The 26,564-nt window shown below is 43.8% G+C and overlaps 4 protein-coding genes across 9 annotated transcripts; 3 read left to right on the forward strand and 1 right to left on the reverse strand.

The window, feature by feature from the left end:
- The first annotated feature begins 1,801 nt into the window (after nt 1–1,801).
- On the forward strand, nt 1,802–3,405 carry LOC139566317 (claudin-10-like). Its single transcript, XM_071387431.1, has 4 exons — nt 1,802–2,178; nt 2,801–2,962; nt 3,046–3,127; nt 3,259–3,405. The coding sequence occupies exons 1-4, from the start codon at nt 1,959–1,961 to the stop codon at nt 3,377–3,379; spliced, it is 585 nt and encodes a 194-aa protein (XP_071243532.1). The 5' UTR covers nt 1,802–1,958; the 3' UTR covers nt 3,380–3,405.
- A 3,359-nt stretch (nt 3,406–6,764) lies between these two features.
- Nucleotides 6,765–9,174, forward strand: LOC139566431 (claudin-10-like). The gene is made up of 5 exons (XM_071387597.1): nt 6,765–7,248; nt 7,551–7,712; nt 7,818–7,899; nt 7,994–8,104; nt 8,210–9,174. Exons 1-5 carry the CDS (start codon nt 7,017–7,019, stop codon nt 8,607–8,609), a joined length of 987 nt encoding a protein of 328 aa, XP_071243698.1. The 5' UTR covers nt 6,765–7,016; the 3' UTR covers nt 8,610–9,174.
- Nucleotides 9,175–11,823: 2,649 nt separating this feature from the next.
- Nucleotides 11,824–14,810, forward strand: cldn10d (claudin 10d). Its single transcript, XM_071387316.1, has 5 exons — nt 11,824–12,257; nt 13,312–13,473; nt 13,751–13,832; nt 13,935–14,042; nt 14,153–14,810. Exons 1-5 carry the CDS (start codon nt 12,026–12,028, stop codon nt 14,331–14,333), a joined length of 765 nt encoding a protein of 254 aa, XP_071243417.1. The 5' UTR covers nt 11,824–12,025; the 3' UTR covers nt 14,334–14,810.
- Nucleotides 14,540–26,564, reverse strand: LOC139566259 (cilium assembly protein DZIP1-like). Of its 6 annotated transcripts, none has more exons than XM_071387315.1 (19): nt 26,409–26,564; nt 25,565–25,664; nt 24,612–25,183; nt 22,389–22,473; nt 21,927–22,060; nt 21,659–21,805; nt 21,409–21,534; nt 21,261–21,323; nt 20,968–21,096; nt 20,620–20,668; nt 20,400–20,450; nt 20,118–20,177; nt 19,571–19,728; nt 19,143–19,347; nt 16,399–16,534; nt 15,787–16,172; nt 15,482–15,609; nt 15,172–15,334; nt 14,540–15,081 (listed from the first exon to the last, which is right to left on the reverse strand). In XM_071387315.1, exons 3-19 carry the CDS (start codon nt 24,636–24,638, stop codon nt 15,002–15,004), a joined length of 2,127 nt encoding a protein of 708 aa, XP_071243416.1. In that variant the 5' UTR covers nt 24,639–25,183; nt 25,565–25,664; nt 26,409–26,564; the 3' UTR covers nt 14,540–15,001. The 6 variants fall into 6 exon arrangements, with proteins under 6 accessions (XP_071243416.1, XP_071243412.1, XP_071243411.1 ...); XM_071387311.1 differs by having other exon boundaries at nt 22,389–22,428; nt 24,612–25,150; nt 25,444–25,664; XM_071387310.1 differs by having other exon boundaries at nt 24,612–25,150; nt 25,444–25,664.

Here is a 26,564-nt window from a genome sequence, read left to right on the forward strand (position 1 = left end):
GTTTCTGTGGTGTTTGCTATAATCTAAAAAAAATAAAATAAAAAGTGAAATAAAATAAATTTAAAAAAGTTCACTAGCGACAACTTAGCTTTTGCAACGAGACCATTAAATATATTTAAGACAATGGTATAAGAGAGTGTAGTTCTGTTCAGTTTGGACTTCAGTTTATCGCTAACCTTATCACAGGGACTTTGAAGCACTACAGCTGAATGATGATCTTGGAATAAAATGACGATAGCAAAGATTCCATCTTTGACGACGCCACATAAATGGAATAGGTACTAGCTAGCTTGATAGTTAATGTTTGCTTTAGTTTGCGCGCTAGCTCTGCAAATTCAGCTAGTGTGTGAACCCTGCCAACATAAAAATGTAAACATTACTATGGCGCGATTGACTGGATTAACCTCACGTCAGTTACGTACATTGAGTGCCTTTCGGACAGTAGATACGAACCCTCTATTACCTTGCCAGCTAAAGAACTGGCAGTGGATCAAACCATTGTGAGGCAAAGGGCGGGGTGGTCGCAATCTTTTGAAACTTAAAAAGGCGCTATTAAGTGTCTATAATCAGCACAACTGCTTTCATTGCGTATTATTAATATTATTGAAATTACATAGTTATGTTTACAGTGATAGATTGGGGGGGACAAATCATATTTTTCCCAGGATGGGGGGGTCGTGTCCCCCCCGTCCCCCCTGGGATTTCCGCCTATGCTCTCTCGACCTCCCTCCTTCAACCTCCCTCAGCCAAACACCCCCTATCCACAGGAATTACCATTTCTGCAGCAAATGGTAACATGACAAAACATGTTGACATTTGCTGAAATTTCATCTTCTACGTCATTTTCAACATACAGAAACAACCTCTACTTTCCTTCCATCTGCACTGATGTGAAGGAAATAAACCAGTGAATACTTGCCCATTGCCCATGGCTTTCACCAATCCTGTGTTTGTTTGATCTGGATATTTTCAGATAAAACAAAGAGATGGCTCATCATGGCTCAGTATACCCTCATGCGGTTGCATGAATATTTTATATTTTCTCTCCACTGGGTGGGGCTATGAGTCAACAGATAGGCCTACCGAACACCAGATAACTGCGACATTTATAACACATGTATGAAACATTTATAGCAGGACATTTTATAATTAAATCAATGAATTGTATCATTTCAACTAGCATAATTGTAAAGAAACTATGTGACACTAACCTTTGCAACGAGTGAACAACGGTCTTCCTCTGTCTATCTATATGCTGAACAGTCGCTTATTGTCAATTTTCTGTCATACACATGCCAGTGTCTTAGCGCTGTTTCCTGTCCACCAACAAACATTTCAAATCCTTTCAATTAGCTTACTGATCCACTCACTGACCCCCCATCTATCACTCAAATCACTACTGTGGAGTGATGTGTGTGTGTGTGTGTGTGTGTGTGTGTGTGTGTGTGTGTGTGTGTGTGTGTGTGTGTGTGTGTGTGTGTGTGTGTGTGTGTGTGTGTGTGTGTGTGTGTGAGTGTGTGTGTGTGTGTGTTAGCGTGGCTGGGTGGATGGGTATGTGTGTGTGAAAGAGAGAGAGCATGTGTGTGTGTTTGATTCACTGTGTGTGTGTCAGTGTGTGTGTCTCTGTGTGTGTCTCAGTGTGTGTGTGTATGTGTGTGCGTGTGTCTCAGTGTGTGTGTGTGCGTGTGTGTCAGTGAGTGATGTGTATCCTTGGGATTGGTCCACAGGTAGAGGTGCAGAGTCTTGAACACAGAGCCCTCCCTGTTGAGCATAAACCAGGCTACGACATCTTAACCACTGACACACTTCACCTCCTAACCATTCATCCTGGACTGCCTCTCTGCTCTGCTCTCCATCCACTATCCTCCACAGGCATACAGTCTCGTCTGCCACAATTGCTGTTTACCAGCTTACCTGACCCAGCTCTACAACAGACAGGACAGGACTATCTGAGGAGGATGAGCAACATGGCCACGGAGATCGTTGCCTTCATCCTGAACATATCTGGATGGATCCTGGTCTGCTCCACGTTGCCTACTGACTACTGGAAGGTGTCCTCCGTGGATGGGACGGTCATCACCACGGCGACCTTCTGGTCCAACCTGTGGAAGACCTGCGTCACGGATTCTACAGGAGTGTCCAACTGTAAAGATTTCCCCTCCATGCTGGCTCTGGACGGTCAGTTCAAACTTTAGCTGGTTGCTATTTTAGCTGTGATGTTGTATTGTCATTGTAATTGTATGTGATTATGTGTATTTTTGTGTTTGCGTATGTGTTTGTGTGTGTGCATGCGTGTGTCTGTGATTATAATGGATATATATATATATATGTGTGTGTGTGTGTGTGTGTGTATGTGTGTGTGTGTGTGTGTGTGTGTGTGTGTGTGTGTGTGTGTGTGTGTGTGTGTGTGTGTATGTGTGTGTGTGTGTGTGTGTGTGTGTGTGTGTGTGATTTCTTTGACCTAATCACAGATGTGTTACATCCTGAGCATCCGTCTCCTGGGATGAATGGCTGGCTCTGAAAAAAGTGGTATTTGGAATTTGATAACCCTATTGGTTTGTTGGCTTAAGCCCAAGAGCCTCTAAAACATACACTACCAGAGGCCAGAGCAGCATTTGAACCGGGTGTTCAAGCTGCCATTTGAGGATACAATGCTTTTAAAGTGGCAATGAGAGGAAAACTGAGAAAGTCAGAGCACTTTTACAAGTGTGAGATAACTCTGTGTTTGTCTCTTTATCTCTCTCTCCCTCACACCCACACACATCCACACATCCCCACACACACACACCCACCCACCCAGTGTATATCCAGGTGTGTCGAGGCCTGATGATTGCGTCTGTGTGCCTGGGGTTCTTTGGAGCCACCCTGGCCCTGATTGGAATGAAGTGTACCAGGATCGGAGGCTCAGAGAGCACCAAGGCCAGACTAACAGGCCTCTCAGGCCTTCACTTCATACTCAATGGTGAATATTCATTATATTGTGTGCTTGTTGAACTACTCCTTGCTATTTAGACCAGAGCTGAGTCCTCTCCGTTTTCTCTGCAGGGCTTTGCTCCTTGACTGCATGCTCCCTGTACGCACACAGGATCACATCAGAGTTCTTTGACCCACTCTTTTTTGCTCAAAAGTAAGTGTTCAGCTTAACTGTGCTACTTAATGTCCTACTGTACTGCATGTTGACAAATGAAATGCAGTGAGCACATGTATTTACTAACTGGTCACTGGCTTTACTGGCTATGCCCGTCCTCTCGTGGCCAGGTTTGAACTGGGCGCAGCGCTCTTCATCGGATGGGCTGGCTCTGTGCTCTGCATTTCAGGAGGACTCATATTCTGCCTCTCCCTGTCAGAGGGCTCCAGGCAAGTTTGTACAATTAATTAAATGATGATCAATTACAGAAAATGATTACTTCGATAGACGTGTTCCCCCCCCCTCCCATTTACTCACTGTGTTATGTAATCTGTAAGTACTGTACGTTTCTCAACATCATGTTGACTGAGACAGAAATTGAAAGTAATCCATAATAGAGTAGACGGATCGTAAAGCTTGTCATTCAGTAAGTCAATGAAGCAGTTTAATATGAACTGTAATTAAGTTGTTTAAGTACTGGGATATCCAGGGATCACTGTCAACATCTTGTCTCATAGTGATAACAGTATAAAGACATGCACTGTATGTTGATGACTGAATGTTTTCTTTGTGTATAGCATCAACGTATTTATGTGAAAGTCACCTTGGCTAGCGGGCCTAGGGAACTAGTGTATGGGGTGGGATGAATTGGCCTAGATCCGGAGACTTCTGTCTTCTGAACTAGAACTGTTTTTACCATGGAAATGGAATGAGGACACTGTATATCTCAAAGGAGTAACCCTTAGTGTTTTCCTCTAGTCGAGCAGAGTACTCCTACAGTGGTGCTACGTCTATGGTAACCAAGCGTCACAAACCCGGCAAGTCTGCCAACAGTTTCTACAAATCGCCAGTTTCCACAGACCCCCGAGACCCAGCAGAACACTCAAGGCAGTTTGGAAAGAATGCCTATGTGTGACAACGGACGGACCACTGGCATTGGCATATGGTCATATGAGGTGACCGTGGACTATTTGACCCTTGGGTTAAGCTTGTTGAGGTCACCTTTTCATACCTCTTCAACCAGAACCCCAATTCCTTATTGAGACGGATTCCTGTGTGATTACGTTACCCAAGGGTGTGATGCATGCTACCTGCTTTTATTTTCCTTAATATGGCATTTCGTTCCAATGCACTGTTCATAGAACATCGTTTTTGATATGCCAAAGGAGACTCCTTCCTGTCCCTGTGCCTCTGCTGTATACCTGACGACTTGAACGATGTCACCCCCTGTGGCACAAAGAATGCTGGGGGAAATAACCCTTGAAATCAGCAAGAGGAAATAGACAAGCTGTTGGCTCCTCTCTAAAACCACATTAGGTAATAGGCCTCTTCTGTCAACGGGCGATAAACAAAATAAATCAGATAAGCTTGTTTTCTTCACAGGGCAGGAAATTTGGTTGGCTAGGATCACACTATGAGCTCCTGGGTCACCTTGAAGGGACAAACGAACTGGTGCTCTTCCAAATCCATTGTTGTTCATTAGATATGCCTGAGGAACAAATATCAGGAATATGTGTCCGTTTGAGGTCATCTAAAAACATTACTCAGTTGTTTAATTCCTGTACATCTCCCAATATGTTGTAATCAGTGGCAATGTCAATAAATGTTCGTTTTTTTTGCATACAAGAAGGAATTCAGTGATAATTTTCTCTGAATGATCTGTTGAAAGAACATTAATTCAGTATAAAGAAAAGGGCGATTGAATAAGTGGACTTTTTAATTGGGGGATTTAACACTTTGACATGGACCTCTGTATGAGTGTCTCATGACAATTACCTCCGGAACTCAACTGTGGAGCCAGTGCCTGTCTGCCGTATGCTGTCACTCTTTAGCAGACCACAAGTGAAGCCTAGATGAAGAAAGAGTCAATAAAGAACATTGTGTGCTCTCAAGAACTGTCAAGTTCTTGTATTTTTGCAATATACCTCACACTGAAAGATGGCCCCCTACCAGCCACCACGGACAGAAAGGGGCTTCCGTTGTCTCGACTGATCACAGAGTTACCAATCAACAAGTCCTGCCCCAGTTGATCTTTGTTCGGACCCGGATATGGGAATTGGAAGTTTCCTCCACTGCCTGCCATCTATCTCCACCTTCTGATCAATTGAAACCTTAACCCTGTTACGTGAATCCTCTTGGCCCTCCGAGCCGGGGGACTCTCACCAGCTGGCATGGAGCTACAGCTGGCAGCTGCCCCGTGCTCCCTGCTCCAGTCCTGTGTATCCGTAAACAAGTGTCAGGTGTCCCGCAGCTCTGGTTGGTCAGAGGACCTACTCTGACTACACTACTAAGTTAGGATGATAGCCAGACATCTAGACAAAATCAATAATGGTGAGTGATTTCCCATTTTGATGTCCATATTTTTCAGAATGAATCCAGAGATGAATGCGCCGTTTAAAAAATATACAGTTTTATTGCATGCCACATGATTCACAAGCATCCATAATTCATGTCTATTTTGTTACATCAGATTCTAAATTAAAACATGAAGGCCACCAGCAGAATCCTTGCCCCAAAAAGCAGTTTATTTATGCCAAATTTACAGCTATTTATTTGTGCCAGAAAATCCATTATGGACAATTATACTACTTTTAAACATACAAAAGAATCAAGTACTTTTCCATACAAAATACACAAGTTGAGTGTGATTTGGACTGTGGTTGAAGTACGGTTTAGTTGCATTTCAACAAGACACCACCAGAGAGCAGTATATCTATACTTTATTAAGAGGACGATAGAATCAAACTATTGACAGATAGAAATTCAAACAATGTTCTGTGCATGCATCTTTGGATGGAATCTTACTTAACATTTCTTAAATTGTCATGGTAGGTTATTATGCAGCAGGTATTTGTGCTTAATAACCCATAATTAACGTGAGGCCCTGCCAGCCAACACAACCCCTCTTTTGTTCTTTCTCCATTATTAGCCCATCATTAATGAAAAGCATGAATTACCACCATATAGGTCCATGCATCACAACAGTGGGTCCATTCCAATGTCCCATCTACTTTGCCAATAACTTTGCCAATAAGCCGAGGGACTCGGTACAAAGAAGACCCTTCTCATCTTCACTCACCACAAGAAAATCCATCACTCCCCATGCAACTAATACCATCAGAGAGAGCCGTGGATTTAAGCATAATTATATGAGGTCAAAGACGTTATGTTTTAATCATATAAGTGAAGCAGGCAGCACACCTAGCTAATAACCTACCGCAGCCCGAGGCAATGTCAACGGACAATGGAGGCGCTTCAACAGACTCTGAAGTTGTAATTCCTCAGGTAATGAGTTCTTATTGAACTAGTTAAGGTCAGACCAGCACTGTATTTAAAATAATAATAATCTTGAGATGAGGTCAAGTTTTGCAATAGCCTTTGGGCCATACTAGGTCATGTTTATGTCCTTCGAATACATTTGATCAGAATTAGTCAAATAATTCAAAACCCAAGGAATCAGCTAGGGACATAGAGATGGAGGTTTTTGAAACGTGAGATAAATGCTTAGGTCAACATTTTTAGCACCCAAACAAGGTCCTGGGAACCTGAGCAGCAACAGACCCATATCCACCCTCATGCAGTATGGGAAAAGTGACAACCAGGTAGAGCGACAAAATGACTGTCTCATTAGTCATACTGAGCCCTGCTACCAAGCTGTATGACTGGGATGAGCAGGTTTCTTCTCTATCACAGCACAGCAGGAGACTCAGGCTCCACTGGATGGTGGCTCCACCGAGGGGACACACCATTGTATAGACGAGAGAAAAAGGAATCGCCAATAAGTCAGATCTCGAGAAAAGAAGCGCAACAGAGACGGTCATAATAAGATAACTTGAGGGTTATCTAGATATAGAGCATATAGACTGACTCCACACACCAGAGTATCAGGATGAAAATCCGCGTGATGCAGATCTGGGGCTTCCTGATGACAGTGCTGGGCTGGATCTTTGTGGCATGCACCATGGCCATGGAGGGCTGGAAGATCACGTCCATCGGGGGCATGGGCGGCTCGGCTGTCATCAAGGTGGCCTGGTACTGGTCTAACCTGTGGAAGGCCTGCTTCACCGACTCCACTTCTGTCACCAACTGCCAAGACTTCCCTGTGCTCTGGTCCGTGGACAGTAAGTACCGTAGAGACATGCATAATATATAGTGTTCTAATTCTATTTCTGTGGTGGGTATGAAGTTGTATATAAACAAGAGGGACACATCGGAAGACAGCCTGTTAAGTTAATTTACCCCCCAAAAATAGGTTTAAAACTAATTATGTTAATATGTGACTATTACTGCACTCTATCTTTTAAGCAAAGTTCTGTGAGTTTAGACTGTTTCAGTACAGTGACATTGGTTATTCCACTGAAATTATAAAGCCTACTGTAGTGTAAAATGTGACCTTGCGTTCGGTTGTGTTCTAATCAACCAGACCACATCCAGATTGTGAGGGGCCTGCTGATGGGTGCTCTGTCTGTGGGGATGCTGGGGTTCGTACTCAGTCTCATTGGGATGGAGTGCACCTTCCTCGGGGGCAAGGACAAGGCGAAGCACAGGAAGCTCTTCACTGGAGGAGTCTGTCACATCATCAGTGGTAAACATGGTCTTTCAGTTCACTTCTTCCTCTGTGAAAGCAACCTGGTAGATGCACACTGTAGCAGATTGAGAGTAGATGACTGACTCATTTTGTCTTATGCAGGCTTTCTGGCTGCGTCGGGATATGCTGTCTACGCAAAATACGTCTCCGGGGAATACTTCAACCCCTATTTTGACGGATTAAAGTGAGTTGACTTGGATGCAGGTTTTTCCATTCAGTTACAAGATAATATTGATTCTCTCTCTCTCTCTCTCTCTCACACACACTCTCACACACAGGTTTGACCTGGGGACTCCTCTGTTTCTTGGCTGGGTGGGATCAGCTTTCCATATGACAGGGGGTTGGTTCTACTTGGCCTCTGTGTGCAAACTGCTCTGTGAGGACGAGAGGTGAGTACAAGCATAGCCAGCCTCACCATGGAATAGTTATTCATTTATTAATAACACACTTGTCATTGATTTGTTCTTTCTCATTTTGTATGTTATCTCTCCCAGCAAAACTCTAGTCATCCCTGAACTTCCCGAGGTTGAGATCGACCAGGCCAAGTCCACCACAGTACAGTCCCCAGTATCCCAGATCACCTCAAAGATCAAGGTTTCATCTGCATCTAAGATTTCTTCAAAATCTGCACGCTCAGATGTGTCTGCCATCTCCTCAAGGTCTGGTCAGTCCGGTCGCGCGTCCAATTCAGAGCGGTCTGGACGGTCCTCGAACTCCGGGCAGTCCTCGAAATTTGGCGGTGGGTCTTTGACGTCTGGTCGTCCATCGAGGTCGAGGTCTCATGGGTCAGTGCACTCTGAGGTGAGCAGCGGCAGCAGTAGTACAGTGTCCTCTTTATCCAGTGGGTCAAGGAGGAGCGAGAGAGAACCGTTTATCAAAAACTCCTACTTATGACCTGGTTCTGTTCATAGTATGTGTGATTTTGACTGGACCGAACTGAAGTAACAATTGTATATACTGTATATGATGATTAGGGCGGTCAGAGTTATCCGTTAACTTTTTTGAATTTTAGTGAACTAATGTTTTTGAATCGCGATTAATCACATTGTCTGAAAGCTTTCAAAATACAGTGAAAACTTCCAAAATACATAATTTATACAGCTAAAAACAACAATTCGATATCAAAACAAGTTGACAATGAGGTTCAATTAAGTGTGCTTTGTCAATTTACCTGATTTGCTAACTGTTACTTAGGACAACTCAATTTGAGCAAATTCTGAATTTGCAATGAATCACAACAAATCCTTTTGATTAACTCAATTAAATGTTTGAATCGTTTGACAGCCCAATAATGATCCAATTGTGATTCTGTATGTGGGGGAAAGTCTCTGTATCTAATGGCCTGTTTCCTGGGAGTGTTTCATTATCATCAAATGAACTGCTTCATCACATTTATTGTTTCATGTATTGCTATTGATAATGTCATTAAAGCAGGGCTGTTCTGCCTTTCATCAAGTTCTGTCTGACTCCGTGTTGTGTTGTTCTCCCTTTTCAAATGATTCAACTGTAGTCTAATCAAAATCAAGATATTTTAAAATATAGAAATAATCACCAACTCTTTTAGATGTTACTTTCCTAATATTGTCAGCAGTCGTATCTGCCCAAGCAGTCAGGGAGGTTGCCTGTAAACAGTCTCTGTTTTTGGTGTTGCCACTCAATTCTGCACGGACACTGTTTCCTATTTAAACCAAGAGTGATATGCCGCACAGCTGACAGACCGATGCTCCAATCTTGTGCTCTTCTAAGTGAATATGGAATCATTTTTAATGGATGCATTTTTGTGAATTCCGTGACTAGATTGGATGAAATCAGTAACTTTGTAATAGCTCCAGTAACTTACCGTCGGTAGTCCCTGTGAGCGATCCTCTCCACCTGTCCAGACAGAGGAATGTGGAGGAGGTTGGTTCAGATCCTGGGCCTCGAGGTGTCCATGCTGGACTGGGTGTTTGTGGCCTGCACCCTGGCTATCGACTACTGGAGGGTGGCCCAGGTCGGGCGCCACGGTGGGTCCTCAATTGTCAGTGTGACCTGGTTCTGGTCCAACCTGTGGAAGCACTGCTCTGAGGACTCCACCACTGTAGTCAACTGTGTGGATGGTGAAACGTGGTTTGAGTACTAGAATCTCTCGTCTCGTATCTGGTATCTCTGTGTGGAATAATCAGGAGTCTTATGGGTGCAGTGTCTGCTAATATGAATTTTTCTCTAAATTGAACTTAACCTGCCAATATGCTTTAATTAATTAACACAGCTATGATACATAGTGACTAATACAACAATACATGATAGTTGCGATATATTTTATTTGGCTAAGCTAGGTTCGATTCAACTTACGTTGGAGGAAACCAGAGAACCAATGACAAACTGCTATTACAGCTGCCTCTCTCAGGACACATACAAATCACCTTAATTTAGAGGGTTTAAAGTTCTTCATCCCGACTGTGAAATGTTTTTTCTTCTTTGTTGTTGGTTCCTGATCACACAATAACACAATAAACAAGTCAATGACACAGTAGAAAAAAGAAAGTCTATACACAGTGTGTGCAAAAGGCATGAGGAGGTAGGCAATAAATAGGCCATGGGAGCGAATAATTACAATTTAGCAGATTAACACTGGAGTGATAAATGAGCAGATGATGATGTGCAAGTAGAGATACTGGTGTGCAAAAGAGCAGAAAAATAAATAAAATAAAAACAGTATGGGGATGAGGTAGGTAGATTGGGTGGGCTATTTACAGATGGACTATGTACAGCTTCAGCGATCGGTTAGCTGCTCAGATAGTTGATGTTTAAAGTTGGTGAGGGAAATAAAAGTCTCCAACTTCAGCAATTTTTGCAATTTGTTCCAGTCACTGGCAGCAGAGAACTGGAAGGAAAGGCGGCCAAATGAGGTGTTGGCTTTGGGGATGATCAGTGAGATATACTGATAGGGAAGATGTTGGAATAACAAACTGTATGGGAATGCCAAGCTGTTTTTTGTCTACATTTTCCCTACTCAGGTATGATATTGGATCTGCTCTTTGGCTTGGCCTAGTGGGAGGCTTCCTCATCCTATTAGGACCCATTCTGTTCTCTGCCACTATATTCACAGTAGCCCATTCAAAAGGGTTAAATGTACAGTACAGTATAAGCGACAATAAGCATACATGCCTAATTTACATACACCACATAAGCATGCTTCTCTGAGTATTTCCTTACCTCTCTAATCTTACTACATTTGCACACACTGTATATAGATTTTTCTATTGTGTTATTGACTGTACGTTTGTTTATCCCATGTGTTATCCCATCGCTGTGTCGTTGTTTTTGATTTAACTGCTATGCTTTATCTTGGCCAGGTCGTAGTTGTAAATGAGAACTTGTTCTCAACTGCCTACCTGGTTAAATAAAGGTGAAATAAAATTAAAATAAATGAATGGTGTATTTTCAGTTATCAGTCTACAATGCGATTTGCATAAACGTTGAGTGCATGTTTTCTGAATATATCTTAATTCGCTTAATATAATTTCTCTAGCAGGGTGGAATTGGCCCCTTCCTCCAGATTTCCCATGGTGCCCCTCACCAGAGAATTCTCAACTGGAGAAAACAGCCAATCCAAACAGTCCCAGGAGCCAAAGGGATCCAACAAGACCCACGTCTACAGTGACTGGTTGTGATTGTGTGGCATGTGCACGTTGCACTGGGAATTAAGTGTTTTTGTATGTAACTGTTCCATGTGTATTAGCATGTTTTTCCATTTTAAAATGCTATTTTAATTATTGTGGCAAAACAAATTGTCCAATAAAGATCTACTTTGGGATACTGTCCTCAGCTCTACTCTATAGGCTATATTACATAGATCATTATCAATTTGTCCAGAGAATATTGACATGAATCAGTTACATGCACCAGTATCTTGTGACCTTAGCTGGGAGGGAGCAGTTCACACACTGTGATGTGAGATAAAGGGCTATGAGAGAGAGACCTAGTCAAACCCCCATACGAGGGGAGGGAGAGCGGGAAACAGTTTCACCACTCCCAATCCCTTACACTATCTCCCCCTGGATCGTGGGAAAAGACGTTTGCTTACTGAGCAAAACCATGTGAGATAAGCCAAATGTCCACAATGCTGGTTTGACTGGGTGACATAACAATGCAAGTGCCTGACTGCACCTTGACTTCCACAGACCGAAGATCCCTGAGCAACTCTGGAACTTCACTCCAGCTTTGTTCACTACACCCATCTCTCTGGTAAATCCTCTTCGTAAACGTAGCTTTTTTCCCCCGGAACCACTGCCAAGCTCAAGGAGAGCATCCTCCTTATCACCATCATCATGAAGCACAGGACGGTGATGATGTACATGGAGATAGGCTGCTTTGTGTCGTGTCTGGCTGGCTGGATTCTGGTGAGCTCCACCCTGGCTATAGAGTACTGGACCTGGTCTGAAGTGGGCAGCGTGGTGCTCACCACCGGCAACTACTTCTCTAACCTCTGGAAGGACTGTGTCTCAGACTCCACGGGCGTGTCCGACTGCAAAGAGTACCCCTCCATGCTGGGACTACCAGGTATGTTCTGGTCAGCTTGTCACAACTTCCATGGATGTGTGATTCTGTCCTAATATGGACACCGTACATCTCATGATACATGATGGGATAGTGACGCTTACAACTTGGAGGGTTATCTCAATCTTCAGTGCAGTTCAGTGCAGTTGATTGTCATTCAGCATTCAGCAGATGCTCTTATACAGTACTACATTACAGGCAGATAATGGGGCAGAGCAGAAGTATGAATATGAATATCATGATCAACATTTTGCAGACGGAACTAGCGATACCATAGAGTGGAATCCACAAACTCCAATTTACACTGACTGTACAAAACATTAAAAACACCTGCTCTTTCCATGACAGACTGACCAGGTGAATATAGGTGAAAGCTATGATCCTATTGATGCCACTTGCTAAATCCACTTCAATCGGTGTAGAGGAGGAGAAAGCTTAAAGAATGATTTTTAAGCCTCGAGACAATTAAAACATCGATTGTGTATGTGTGTCATTCAGAGGGTGAATGGGCAAGACAAAAGCCTTAAATGCCCTTTGACAGGGTATGGTAGTAGGTGCCAGGTGCACCAGTTTGTGTCAAGAACTGCAATGCTGCTGGCTTTTTCACACTCAACAGCTTCCTGTGTGCATCAAGAATGGTCCACCACCCAAAGGAAATCTAGCCAACTTGACACAATTTTGGGAAGCATTGGAGTGAACATGGGCCAGCATCCCTGTGGAAGGCTTTTGACACATATCTTCCTTCAGATTTCAGTCATTTAACAGACACTCAGAGCAACTTAGTGCATACATTTTCATACTGGTCCTCCATGTGAATTGAACACACAACCCTGGCTTTGCAAGTGCCATGCTCTAACAATTGAGCCACACGGGACTTGTAGTACATTGTAGAGTCCATACTCTGATGAATTGTAGCTGTTCTGAGGGCAAAAGGGGGTTGGTACAACTCAATATTAGGAAGTTGTTCCTAATGTTTTGTATCCTCAGTGTATAATACATAACTGTAGTCCTGTACTTTGGCTTCCTGTTTAACTGAGTGTTCTACTCTCTGCATCAGCGTTCCTTCACTCAGTAAGGGCTCTGTCCATCTGTTCTGTCATCCTCGGGTTCTTCGCTGGAGTCCTCACACTGATAGGGATGAAGTGCACCAAGATTGGAGGGTCAGAGCTCGCCAACGCACGGGTCACCTTCGCCGGGGGAATCACCTATCTGGCGTCTGGTAAGATATGTTTATGGAGTACCTGATTAGTAACCAAAGTGGCGCAGCGGTCCCGAGTGGGGCAGCGGTCTAAGGCACTGCATCTCAGTGCTAGAGGTGTCACTACAGAGCCTGGTTCGATTCCAGGCTGTATCACAAGTGGCTGTGATTGGGAGTCCTATAGGGCAGTGCACAATTGGCCCAGTGTCGTCTAGGTTAGGCCGTCACTGTAAATAAGAATTAGTTCTTAACTGACTTGCCTAGTTAAATATGATAATAATAGCTGTTTTCCTCCTAGGATTTGCTGGCCTGATCGTGTACTCCTGGTGGGGTAACAAAGTAAGATCAGAGTTTGTGGATCCCAATTTCAAGGCACAGAAGTGAGTGAATTTTTTTCAATGAGACTGCTGGAACACACTAGAACAACATTGGTTTCAAGTAGTTAAGTATACAGTATATGCTTTCTAATTTTTTCTCTTCAGATTTGAAATCGGAGCAGCGGTTTTTATTGGCTGGGGAGGCTCGATCTTGCTCATCACCGGTGGTTTCGTACTCAGCTTCTTCTCTGGAAAGGAGGGCCTACGCTCAACGTAATACATTCCACAAAATTCCTGCTTCACTCAAAAGACAATAGTTGGCATCAGAGGAATATATTTTGTGTCGGATATGTTCATCTCAGTTCTCTTGCTCCGTCTTCCAGATCAAAGAAAAGGCCCCGCAGACCTAACTCCTATGCCACAGCTCGGACCAGACGCACATACATGATGCCAAACTCTTCCAGTGTGACTCCAATGCCACAATTGGTCCAAGGGAGCAGAGGTGGCAGAAAGATCAGGACAACAAGGACCACTGGGACGTTTAGCAGGGACGATTTTGTTTGAGCTGCAGTAGCTCCTGTACCGCAGGAAATACACTGCTTCATATCATTGGTCGTTAGTTACCATGAAAACATTGTGAGAACTGAATCAATTTGATTTGGTAACTGTCTCGCCACCTACACCTTGTAGATAGATACCTTATGTATGAATGTTTTACTAACATATAACTGTGTTCCTTTTGTGAACTGAATTGACATCAAGGAAAGGGATGAATGTTTTCATTTGATAAAAAAATAAATAATGTTTATTGCTAGCATGTATAAATATTTTAGATACAAAAACACATTTTCTTTTCTTTCATAGGACACACAAATGTCTTACAAATGCCATGTAAATTGTTTTGACACAAATCATACAAGTACCTCACATGGAGTGCAATATCACATTTCATAAAACCTCTAAGTTGACAATTCACTATAGCTAATTTATAATCTGTATATGAAATAAAAACACTGAAAATCGCCACAAGGCAGATGGCTACCACTGTCATAGGTGTATGTCTCTAGAGATCCAGCAGAGGATCTCTTCGTTAAGACTCTTTTATATGCAACTGTAATTCTAACAGTATCGGTAAATCATGTATAAGTATATTTGCCTTCCAAAGAATTCCTATGGGCGTCATATTGAGTTTTGTCATTGTAGAACTGTAAACCTGTATCACCTCCATATTACTATATATCATCGTCACTCCAGTCGCTGACAGAGACCAGGCTGCTCTTCAGAGTGCTGCCGGTTCCTGCTTCATTCAAACCTGGGGAATGGATAAACATCATCAGAGGGTGAAGGTGAAGGATAAAGGGACCTGAATGGAGCCGGGTCTGTGAGAGTGAGTGAGACTGACCTGTTTTCTGCCCCTTCCCGGTGGATGTTCCCCAGACACTGGTAGTGCTGTCTGAGTCCAGGCTCTTCCTCACGGGGGCGGTGGGCTTGCCCACGGGGGCGGGTACCGATAGGTCATCCAACGAGGAGATATCCCAGTCATCCTCATCATCATCGTTTGTATACTGAAACGCCACATAACAGTCCAGATGAACACGATTAGGATATGGGAACATTCTGACGTCAGCAAATGTTCTGTTTGTTCTCTGTGTCTTATGTTACTCTGAGTTGATGATGACACTGCAGAGAGGAGACGAGAGAGGATTTCTCACCTTGACTTCCCGTACAACGTCTTTGTCTTTCCTCTCTGGTAAGGTGCTCACTCCCCCTAGTGGCTTCTTTGGTCCTCTGTCTGCAAGCTGCTTCTCCAGGCTCTTAGTCAAGTCCTTGACCAGGTTATCTGGAAAGACAAATATGGTCAGCACAACACATAAAAACCTATGGGCAACAGTTTTCAATACAACTAAAAAAGAAAAGGCTGTAGACTTGGGATATGTGTGTTGTTATCTGAAATTAGCACTTAATACCACACAAAGGAGTAAATCATAGCAGTAAAAACAACAAAAGTCCCTCTTACTGTTTGTAGTCTTCTGTACGTTCCCATTCTTGTCTTTGTAGTTCTGGAGCTGTTGTGGGTCGATCTCCTCCAACTCACTCCCCTCTGTCCACTCTCCCTCCCTCTCTACCACAGTGACCCCCATTTTGGTTGTGTTGACCGCAGCGCTTCTGGGCTGCTGGGGTTTATATGGCTGAGCCTGGGTGGTCCTGGGCTGGCCAGATCTGGCCTGGGCCGGTTTGGACTGGGTGAGTTTGTGATGGGGGGTGGTCTTGGGTTGTGTTGGTTTGGGCTGGGACGCTCTGTGATGAGGGACTCTCTGCTGCTGCCTGGGTTTCTGAGGTGGCTTCTCCTCTTCAGACTCCTCCTCCTCTGTTGACTTGTCGTCTGAGCTGAAGGGAGGGGTCCTATGAGGCCAAAGGCAATGTCATAATTTGAAATGAACATACAATCAATCACTCCCTTATAAGGTAATAAGACACAGCTTGTAAGACAACTCACTTTCTATGGTATCCTTCTCAATGCAACAGACTACGTACTCAGATTTCTGATACCACATAAATGAAGCCAGTGGCGAGGTAGTCTCTGGCATGCATTGAGACAAACAGCAGGAGATTCTGACTAGGTACGTACTTGGGAGTGGAGGTCTTGGGCAGGGTACTGGTAAGGGTCCGGGGGGCAGGCTGTTTGGCAGGCGCTGCTGGTGGTCCTGACATCACTTGGGTCACCTTGGAGGAAAGGCTGCTGGACCGTTGTCTGGCCTGGGTCACTTTCGGGAGGGACAGAACAACAACAATCAGCTGATTAGTTCATTTGAGGACGTCTCGAGTCCTCAGTAGGTTAAAACGGTGACGGACATGACTCCTGTTGGGAGCAGCTTAAGGCTTAAATGTTACATTGATTAAGGGGTCCTTGTTTAATGTCACCAGCAGCGTGTTAGCAAACTATCACAAGAGAATGGAATGGACTCATGAGATGAAACATGAACCCCTCAGCAAAATCCACATTGAATGAGTTAAAAGTTCTAAGTCCTCATACTCCCCACATGCTATAGACCACCAAGTGCTAACAGTCAGTATCTGGATAATATCTGTGAAATGCTTGACAATGTATGTGATATCAACAGAGAAGTATATTTCCTGGGTGATTTAAATATTGACTGGCTCTCATCAAGCTGCTCACTCAAGAACAAACTTCAAACTGTAACCAGTGCCTGCAACCTGTTTCAGGTTGTCAGTCAACCTGCCAGGGTAGTTACATACAACACAGGAATGAAATCATCAACATGTATTGATCACATCTTTACTAATGATGCAGAATTGTGCTTTAAAGCAGTATCCAAATCCATAGGATGTAGTGATTACAATATAATATCCATATCTAGGAAAACCAAAGTTCCAAAGGCTGGGCCTAATATAGTGTATAAGAGGTCATACAATACGTTTTGTAGCATCAACATTCATATGTTGATGATGTAAAGAATATTTGCTGGTCTGTGGTGTGTAATGTGGAGCAACCAGACGCTGCACTTGACGCATTTATGTAAATTGCTTATTCCAGTTACTAATAAGCACGCACCCATTAAGAAAATGATTGTAAAAACTGTTCAATCCCCTTGGGATTGAAGGAAATTGAAAAATTGTATGGTTGAGAGGGATGAGGCAAAAGGTATGGCAAATAAGCTGGCAGCCCAACTGACTGGCAAACTTACAGAAAATTAAGAACTAAGCTAAATAAAAATAAACTATACTATGAAACAAAGAAGTGATATAAAGAATGATAGTAAAAAGCTTTGTAGCACCTTAAATGTAAATTAATTTTAAATTTAAAGGGAATCTAAAGTTATTCCGCTACCCAAGAATAGTAAAGCCCCCTTTACTGGCTCAAATAGCCGACCAATCAGCCCGTTACCAAACCCTAGTAAACTTCTGAAAAAAATTGTGTTTGACCAGATATGCTATTTCACAGTAAACAAATTGACAACAGACATTCAGCACGCATATTGGGAAGGACACTCAACAAGCATAGCACTTACACAAATGGCTGATGATTGGATGAGAGAAATTGACGATAAAATGATTGTGAGGGCTGTCTTGTTAGACTTCAGTGCAGCTTTTGACATTATTGATCATAGTCTGCTGCTGGAAAAACATATGTTATGGCTTTGCACCCCCTGCTATAATGTGGAGAAAGAGTTACTTGTCTAACAGAACACAGAGGGTTTTCTTTAATGGAAGCCTCTCCAACATAATCCAGGTAGAAGCAGGAATTCCCCAGGGTAGCTGTTTAGGACCCTTGCTTTTTTCAATCTTTACTATCGACATGCCACTGGCTTTGAGTAAGGCCAGTGTGTCTATGTATGCGGATGACTCACCACTATACGGGTCAGCTACTACAGAGACTGAAATGGGTAGAAAGGAATAAGTTAGTCCTAAATATTTCCAAAACTAAAAGCATTGTATTTGGGACAAATCATTCACTAAACCCTAAACCTCAACTACATCTCGAAATGAATAATGTGAAATTGAGCAAGTTGAGGTGACTAAACTGCTTGGAGTAACACTGAACTGTAAACTGTCATGGTTAAAAACATATTGAAACAACAGTAGCCAAGATGGGGAGAAGTCTGTCCATAAAAAAGCGCTGCTCTGCCTTCTTAACAACACTATCAACAAGGCAGGTCCTACAGGCCCTGGTTTTGTCGCACCTAGACTACTGTTCAGTAGTGTGGCCATGTGCTACAAAGAGGGACTTGGGAAAATTGCAGTTGGCTCAGAACAGTGCAGCACGGCTGGCCCCTAAAAGTACACGGAGAGCTAACATTAATGAGATGCATGTCAATCTCTCATGGCTCGGTGTGGAAGAGAGATTGACTGCATCATTACTTGTCTTTGTAAGAGGTGTTGACATGCTGAAGGCACCGCCCCCCTGCATACCCCACAAGACATGCCACCAGAGGTCTCTTCACAGTCCCCAAGTCCAGAACAGACTATGGGAGGCGCACAGTACTACATAGAGCCATGACTACATGGAACTCTATTCCACATCAGGTAACTGATGCAAGCAATAGAATCAGATTTAAAAAGCAGGTAAAAATACACCTTATGGAACAGCGGGGACTGTGAAATAACACAAACACAGGCAGACACATGCATACACACACATGATAACATACGCACTATACACACGCATGTGGATGTGTGGTAGTGGTGTATGGGCCTGAGGGCACACACGTAGTGTGTTGTGACTTACGTAATGGTTGTATTGTAATGTTTTTAAAATTGTATAACTGCCTTAACTTTGCCGGACCCCAGGAAGAGTAGCTGCTGCCTTGGCAGCACCTAATGGGGATCCATAATAAATACAAATACATGTACCTTGAGTGGGTTGTTTTGGTTTGACCCGCTGCTCGGGGGCAGAGTCACTCCCCGTCCTCTTGTCCTTCAGTCTCAGACGCAGTGTGTGAGCCACATCCTCACGGTGACGCCAGTAGTCCGGAATGTCCCTCGCTGTACTCTCTCTCTCCATGCGCACCTTAGCCATGAGATCACTGTACTCACTGCCTCCGAGTCCCCTCAGCCCCTACAGAGTTGTGTAGATTAGAAAACGGAAGACGCTTAACTACCATAAGGATTATCTTTACTGGGGAAACAAATGATCCCTCAAGTCTATTAGTGAACTCGATTTGTTGTATGTTTTTGATGGTGTATCGCTCAGGCTGACTCTTTAATGACATAGATCTTCCACAGAGTGTGATTTTAAAGATTCCATCGTGTATTTGTACTCATGAAGGTACAGTACATACCGGTTTGACTCCCAGGGACTCAAGCTTCTCTAGGAGTGCCTGCTCCAGGGCGGGACGCAGCTCCCTCTTGATGTTGGGGTTCTTCCTCAGGACACTGGTCACAGAAGACGGCTGCTTCATTACAACAACTGGCTTCTTCTCAGACACGCTGGACGAGTCTATGACAAGCACCAGACAGGTACAGTACACTTACACACATACACTTGATAACACACTCAAAATAACACTGACGCCTTTGTAGTTTCAGAGGACAGGCTGGGCAAGCATGAAAATGATTTGAGAGAGGTGCATATGACCTTCCTTTTCTTCCATCTACAAAGGACCTGTGCCATAGATAACTACAGCTAACAGCCACAGGATTCTGGAGAGCGACGGGCAGAAGAGGAGAACATCTTGCTGCTTTTTTGGGCCAACGTGGCTTTGACTGACTCGACTTCACAAATGCTCACTGACTACATGGCAGGCATCACAGACCGACTCACACGTCCGTGCAGAGAGCATGCATGGAGCAGACAGAAAGACGCTGCTGCCGTCTAGACTGTGTTACCTTTGTCCTCCTCAGACAGCTCCTCTATAGGATCCAGTTTAGGAGCAGAGGGAGGCAGCTCTGATTGGACAACACAGGGGGTCAGAGGTCAGACAAGAGCGGGAATTAGGAGGGAACTCTTGATCTTTAATGGTGTCTCGTTGGGAGGTCTGATCAACAGGGAGAGATCGCTGACAGAACAGTCTTGTTACGTGCTTGCCTACCTTTTCTCTGAGCAAAAGGACGCAGACGTCTAAATTGACTGAGCTACATATTGTTGGGAATCTCCTGCTAATAACCTACCCTTCACTACTCTCTTTGGTTTAGGCTCTGGTGCTGGGGCTGTTATGATCACTGAAACATACAAAGTAGGAACAATTGTCAGTAATAACAGGTTCTTTACAGAACTACAAACCGCTAATATCCAAGTTCAAGCTAACATCCAGATTCAAGCTAATATCCAAATTTGACAAATATAAACATAGTAATACAAAAAATAAAGTCAAAGAAAAAGTATGCATACCTGGAACTTCAACTACTTTAGTAGGTGGATTTGAGGACATATGCTTTATCTGTGAAATGAAGACGTACAATTAGCTACATTACTTAATTATATATTTTTTTTATGTTTTGTATTCAAAGCTGTTGAACCCCAAGGGCATGATCTAATTTAATTTAACTTCTTAACACGCTTATGAAGTCAGAGTGGCCCTGACGACTACACTATATGAGCGTGTGAAAACATGACACGTCCATCCGGCGCCATCAATCCAGGATTTCCTGTATGAGGGCCAAGTAGGCGCCCTGTTTCCTGATATTCCCAGCTGCCCCGGTGGCCGGGTCGCCAGGGGGTGGTGGTGAGTGAACTGACCTGCTCTCGCTGAGAGAAGATGATTAGGTCCCGCTCCTGAAGCCGCTGGTCACTCTCCTCCTTCTGCCTCTGGCTCTGCTGCTGCCACTCCAACACAGACGACTCCAACCTGCTAAACTGATCCTGCCACTGAGAGGAGACATAGGACAGACGTAGACGTTAGAGATCCCACTGCGATGGCTGCCTCTTTCAAGGCTCTCCGCTGACCATTAACTATTCAACAGAACTCACAAGTAGTTCTGTTAACCAGTATTCTTCATGAAAGCTTCACAGATATGTCATCCACATCTTACCTGATTCTTCTCGCTCTCATGGTTAGCCTTCATTTTTTCTATTTTTGATGTAAACCTTTCTTCCTGTAACAAAATAAATAGTTGATCTTTTTTTTTTTTAATCACAACTTGAAATATTTAAGAGAAGAAGTACTGCTTAGCTGCTTACCAGTTTCTTGTGTTTCTGATCCATCTTCTGGACCACAACCTTGTTTTTTTCATCCATGTCTTGGTCAGTCTGCTGGGGAGCAGGACTGGGCCTCCTCTCAGGATTGGTCAACTGGACATCCACTTTCTGTACAGATCACATCCAATCATTCAAACAAAAACTTCCCTGAATTACAGAACCAAATCACCAACGCATCAGTTTGAACTGGACACAGAACCATGAAAGTCAGCGCTTTGACAAATGGACTAACTTGTTGAAGAAGAGCGTTCCTGTTGTGAAGCATCTCGATCTCCCCCCGGAAACCCTCTCTCATCTCCTCCATCTTCCTGTGTTCTTCTTCCTTCCAGCTCTCTAGCTTTCTCATCAAATCCTGGTGCATGGACTGCTGGTCTCTTTCCTACAGATGAAAGAGAATGAAAATGGTCAAAAGCTCTAAACAAATACGCAAGTGCAAACATTGCATTCAATAACGAAGCTGATCAAAGCCATGGAAACAAGCACGGTTCTTATTGTCCCACCTGAGAGGCTTTGGCCAAGAGGGCTTGCCTCTGTGACTCCAGCTCAGATGTGGTGTAACTCAGCTGCCCTTTCAGCCGACTGATCTCCTCATCTGCAATGCTCTTCACTTCCCTCTGGTTGACTGTCCTTAACTCTGACAGAAACAATCACAGAGACATACTAATGAAGAAAAAGTTAGCCTAACTATCAAAGATACACCTCTCTCTTTCTGCTAGACTGTGTGGGAGTGTGTGACATGTCTACTGCTGCAAACTAGAGCGGGATGTCATGGGAACTGGTTTTCCAGCATTGAAGGAACACTGTGGTGCGCTTGGGGACAGCCATACCAGTGGCTCCCTATGGGACTGTCAGGGGAGACAGGGTGGTTGGCTGTTGCGAACCTTCTTACCTGACTGATGGTTACTTTCCCTACCGTTGTCTCTAAACTGATGATCAAACCTTTTAAAGCTCTCTTGACTTACGGCTGTCGTACTCGTCTGGATGGCGACGTTGCATATGATTCTGGAGAAAGGAGGAATTCATGAAGGCTTTATCACAATGTTGACACTAAAGGAAAAGAAAAGGAAACGTAATTATAGATCTACAGTACATTCCCATGCAAAGATTGCAATGAATCAATGGTCTGAATACATGTTGTTTGCTACCTTCACTTATAGATCAAATGTAAAGCCAATTTCGTAATAGGCAACTTGGGCTGTGTGTAAAAATTGAACACATCTGAACCCAAAGCTCAAGCCACGACTATACCATCGACCATTAAACTTTAGGGACTGTTTCCTGGGAGACAGATCGACATAGCGACTATACCATCTACCATTAAACTTTAGGGACTGTTTCCTGGGAGACAGATCAACATAGTGACTATACTATATACCATTAAGCTTTAGGAACTGTTTCCTGGCAGACAGATCAACATAGTGACTATACTATCTACCATTAAGCTTTAGGGACTGTTTCCTGGCAGACAGATCAACATAGTGACTATACTATCTACCATTAAGCTTTAGGAACTGTTTCCTGGCAGACAGATCAACATAGTGACTATACTATCTACCATTAAGCTTTAGGAACTGTTTCCTGGCAGACAGATCAACATAGCGTGAGTGACGTGATTCTCCCCGGATGCCTGGCATCACCTCGCTCCAGCTCACAGGGGGAGTGACAGATGGGGCAGATTAAACGCTGGAGCAACCACATCACACACCCCATTTAACGCCCGACACCAACACAGCTTGCATCTGTGCCTTCATTCAAATTGAACTGCATTGCCACCTTGTTGCCTCGCGTGCTGGTGCTCTACCATGCTGCAGGGGAAGTTTCTACAACAGAGACCCTTGTTGTTGTGTGCTGTAATTACATTGCTGCTCTGGAATAACTTTGGAAATCGCCAGTGAAATTGAATTAGGTATGGTCATTGATAGAATCAAGGCGGTTGTGTATCTGTTGGCATCCGTTTGCCTTGTCTTGATGTGCGAGACGGTAATAAAAAAGCGGACTTAAACATTCATTTTCTAGATTGCATTGACAACACACAGGCTGAAATAGGCAGGACGTTTCTTGAATGATAAAAGCACTACAATTTAGGCAACATTTCTGTGCTTCGCAGACAATTAGGCTAGATACTGTGTATCAGATACACTGTGCATTTTGTATATCTGTTGAAGTTTCTGTATCTGTAAAATGTAGCTTGACGCAATACATTTGAGTACCTGTGTGAAACAATCAACCCATCTAGGTCTATTTTTGGATGCATGGTGGCCCATCAATAATTGAGCTGTACAGACGCCTCGGTTATCAACGTGCCTGTTAGCCGGGCAGGGCACTCTCACCTAGCAACAATGCTCAGTCATATGAAACACTAGTTGTTGTCTTGGCCAAAGCTGGGCCCTATTCACCAGCAATGCCCTTTAAAAGTATAAGGATATATCCTTCTATTCTACATCTTTTCAATAAATGCATACATTTCTGGTGTAGAAAGTAGAACATCAAAACGTCACGTTGACTCGAGACCAATGTCATTATGAAAACATGAATGAGGGTAGGGGAGGTGGTTCAGTCATTTTGGTTATGTCTCTTGCCACCCTTTTGTAAGTGGGCTGAAAGAAGTAGGTCTAATTATCCCCAGCTGACACCACCTGCTCAGAGCACAATAGGTCCCAAAACAAGGCTGATAATGATTACGTCTACCAATCCTTATAAAGTGGCCACATTACAGCTACGGGACGAGGTGAACCTATTTCCAACACTATGTCTCTGATTTAAATGGTATAATTAATTTAAACCAAATCAAATTCGATTTGTCACATGCGTCGTAAACAACAGTAGACTAACAGTGAAATGCTTACTTATGGGCCCTTCCCAACAATGCAGAGATAAAAACAATAACAATTATAGGAAAATAATAACACGAGGAATAAATACAGATTGAGTAATGATAACTTGGCTATATACACAGGGGTACGAGGTAATTGAGGTAGATATGTACAAAGATGAACCTCCTGTTAGCATTCTCACTCCTCTGACAATGATAATTGAACAAAACTAAAGTAGCTCTGAATACCGCCTGGAGAACAATGGCTAAGAGGAGGACCCAGGAGGAAGGGGGGTGGGGGGACTAACTGTTGTACAATACACATGGAAACAGACACCGAGAAAAAGCGGCAGCGTGAGGAGGTGTTCAGTACCTTATGGTAATTAGTCATGTTGATCATAGCCTGCTGGTTGAGGGCAATGATTTTCTTCCTCTGCTTCAGCTCCGTCTTCAGTACCTTGGCCTGGTCCGCCTGCTTCTGCTGCTGGGCCAGGAGCTGCTGGTGCTCGCGGGCCTGGGTCTGCAGCCTCTCCTCAGCCACCCCCAGGCTCAGGGTCAAGTACTCCTGGGAGTGCAGCAGGTACTCCACTGTCAGCTGGGCCAGGCGGAAGAGCTTGAGCAGCGCTGGGTCCACGGGGCTCTGGCAGCGGACACAACGCTCTCCCTCCACGTTGCAGAAGGTCACCCCTGTGATGTGCTCCTGCAGGGTCTGGAAGTCCAGTTCGCTGGCCACCAGGTCCACGTCCACCGCCGCGGACGGAATTTGAAGGGCGGGATGGTGGTGGATGTGGAGGCAGACATGGCTGGTGGGGGTGGTGCTGGAAAACACCGGCTGCTGGAGGAGGGCTGGCTCAGGGGGGAGTTTAGGAGGGAGGGGATCCCAGCTGATGAGTGGGTACCTTGTGTCTCTGGCTGGTATGGGTAATAGACGTTATTGTAAAATGGCTGAAAAAAACAAGACATTTATACTAGGTTATTATTTTGGATTTGACTTGTGACAGACAACAACGAAGAGATTATTGTGTGTTACAGATTAGAAATGCAGCATCTCAATCAAGGTCAGGGAGAAACAAACCTTATGCAGGGATCACAGCAGTACAACAGCAGCATGAACACAGAGAATATGGAAGAAAAAAAGCAAAGATTCCACCACTCAGCACATGAATGAACCATATGAGATGACACAAAAAAGGCTAAGCATTTACATTTGTATTCGATGGTAATCTTCCCAGTTCTGCTGATGTCGAGTTGATGCCGTGTTGTCCTTACCATCGTGGATTTCATGAGCCTTTATGAGATTGAACATAGAGAACGAGTAGTCGTTACCTATTGGTGCACGCCCCCTTCAGCTGTACGCCGCGACACCGAGGCAGGGCGTCCTCTCGATCACCATGGAGACAGAAGTGCGTCCCACTTTACGGGCTCCCTGGGGAGACACGTTATCAAAATATTGCACCTAATCAATCCTAAATGATTCCACAATGCACGCGACTGCAGCATCAACAGCATCCTCGCAAGCAAGCTGGATGTTTTCGTGAAGCCACTCATGCCACTGCAGTAATAACATATGACCATTTTTAATTAATGTTCTGTTATTCTACCCACGTGATATCTGTCTGGCTAACATCTGCAACAAAAATGCTTAAACTTCAGTCTTTTTTATATTTCCCTCAAATTACGGGCACTGTACCTCAAAACAGTTCAAGTTGGGACAAGTTGAGCCCAGCAAAAGAACAGAACGCATGTGGAGAAAAAGTGTATTTTTTTTAACGTTAGCTAACGTTACCTAGCTATAAATGTAACTAGGCCATATTAGTTAATAGCGGAGTAACTAGTTATTTAGCTAGCTAAGTAACGTTTATTTTGTAGACATGAACAAAATAGCAACCAGTAAGTTAGCTAGCTCACACGTCTGTATTTTCAAAAACATCCCTAGCTAGTTAGCGGACTAAACTCCACTCCATGGTGAAGGAATGGAGTGGAGTTTAGTCCGTTAGTTACTACTGTCAGCTCGCTAACATTAGCTAGCTAAATTGGCTTACAGACATTTAATTTAACAGCAAACAAATATATTGAACATGGACTTCATTGTATGTGCCTTTTGAATGTATCTCATAAAATAAATACCATTCTGATCTAATTCTACGTTTTAGTTAGAACGCAAACTTACCGCCCGCAACGTTTTTAAAGTCCATAAAAACTGTTTTTCCACGGGCCTCAAACTTTACTGAGCTCTTCGGTTGGAGAGACTGGAGAGACCGCGGTGACGTAGCAGCTGCTGCACACATTCCAAAAGCTCTGCTCATTGCGTGTCCCCTCTCAAAAG

This window comes from Salvelinus alpinus, chromosome 38 (assembly GCF_045679555.1).
Source record: "Salvelinus alpinus chromosome 38, SLU_Salpinus.1, whole genome shotgun sequence".
NCBI lineage: Eukaryota > Metazoa > Chordata > Actinopteri > Salmoniformes > Salmonidae > Salvelinus > Salvelinus alpinus.

What these genes read in the sequence shown, in the direction of transcription:
- LOC139566259 (XM_071387310.1), bottom strand. Translation starts at nt 25,522, where the DNA reads ATGAAATCCACGATGGTAAGGACAACACGGCATCAACTCGACATCAGC. An exon ending in ACCAAAGAGAGTAGTGAAGG is followed by an intron (nt 20,178 to 20,399) that starts GTAGGTTATTAG and finishes TTGTCCAATCAG; the next exon opens with AGCTGCCTCCCTCTGCTCCT. An exon ending in CGGGAAGGGGCAGAAAACAG is followed by an intron (nt 15,082 to 15,171) that starts GTCAGTCTCACT and finishes TCCATTCCCCAG; the next exon opens with GTTTGAATGAAGCAGGAACC.
- LOC139566431 (XM_071387597.1), top strand. Translation starts at nt 7,017, where the DNA reads ATGAAAATCCGCGTGATGCAGATCTGGGGCTTCCTGATGACAGTGCTG. An exon ending in CCCTATTTTGACGGATTAAA is followed by an intron (nt 7,900 to 7,993) that starts GTGAGTTGACTT and finishes TCTCACACACAG; the next exon opens with GTTTGACCTGGGGACTCCTC. An exon ending in CTGCTCTGTGAGGACGAGAG is followed by an intron (nt 8,105 to 8,209) that starts GTGAGTACAAGC and finishes TATCTCTCCCAG; the next exon opens with CAAAACTCTAGTCATCCCTG.
- LOC139566317 (XM_071387431.1), top strand. Translation starts at nt 1,959, where the DNA reads ATGAGCAACATGGCCACGGAGATCGTTGCCTTCATCCTGAACATATCT. An exon ending in CCTTCACTTCATACTCAATG is followed by an intron (nt 2,963 to 3,045) that starts GTGAATATTCAT and finishes TTTTCTCTGCAG; the next exon opens with GGCTTTGCTCCTTGACTGCA. An exon ending in CCACTCTTTTTTGCTCAAAA is followed by an intron (nt 3,128 to 3,258) that starts GTAAGTGTTCAG and finishes TCTCGTGGCCAG; the next exon opens with GTTTGAACTGGGCGCAGCGC.
- cldn10d (XM_071387316.1), top strand. Translation starts at nt 12,026, where the DNA reads ATGAAGCACAGGACGGTGATGATGTACATGGAGATAGGCTGCTTTGTG. An exon ending in AATCACCTATCTGGCGTCTG is followed by an intron (nt 13,474 to 13,750) that starts GTAAGATATGTT and finishes TTTTCCTCCTAG; the next exon opens with GATTTGCTGGCCTGATCGTG. An exon ending in CCCAATTTCAAGGCACAGAA is followed by an intron (nt 13,833 to 13,934) that starts GTGAGTGAATTT and finishes TTTTCTCTTCAG; the next exon opens with ATTTGAAATCGGAGCAGCGG.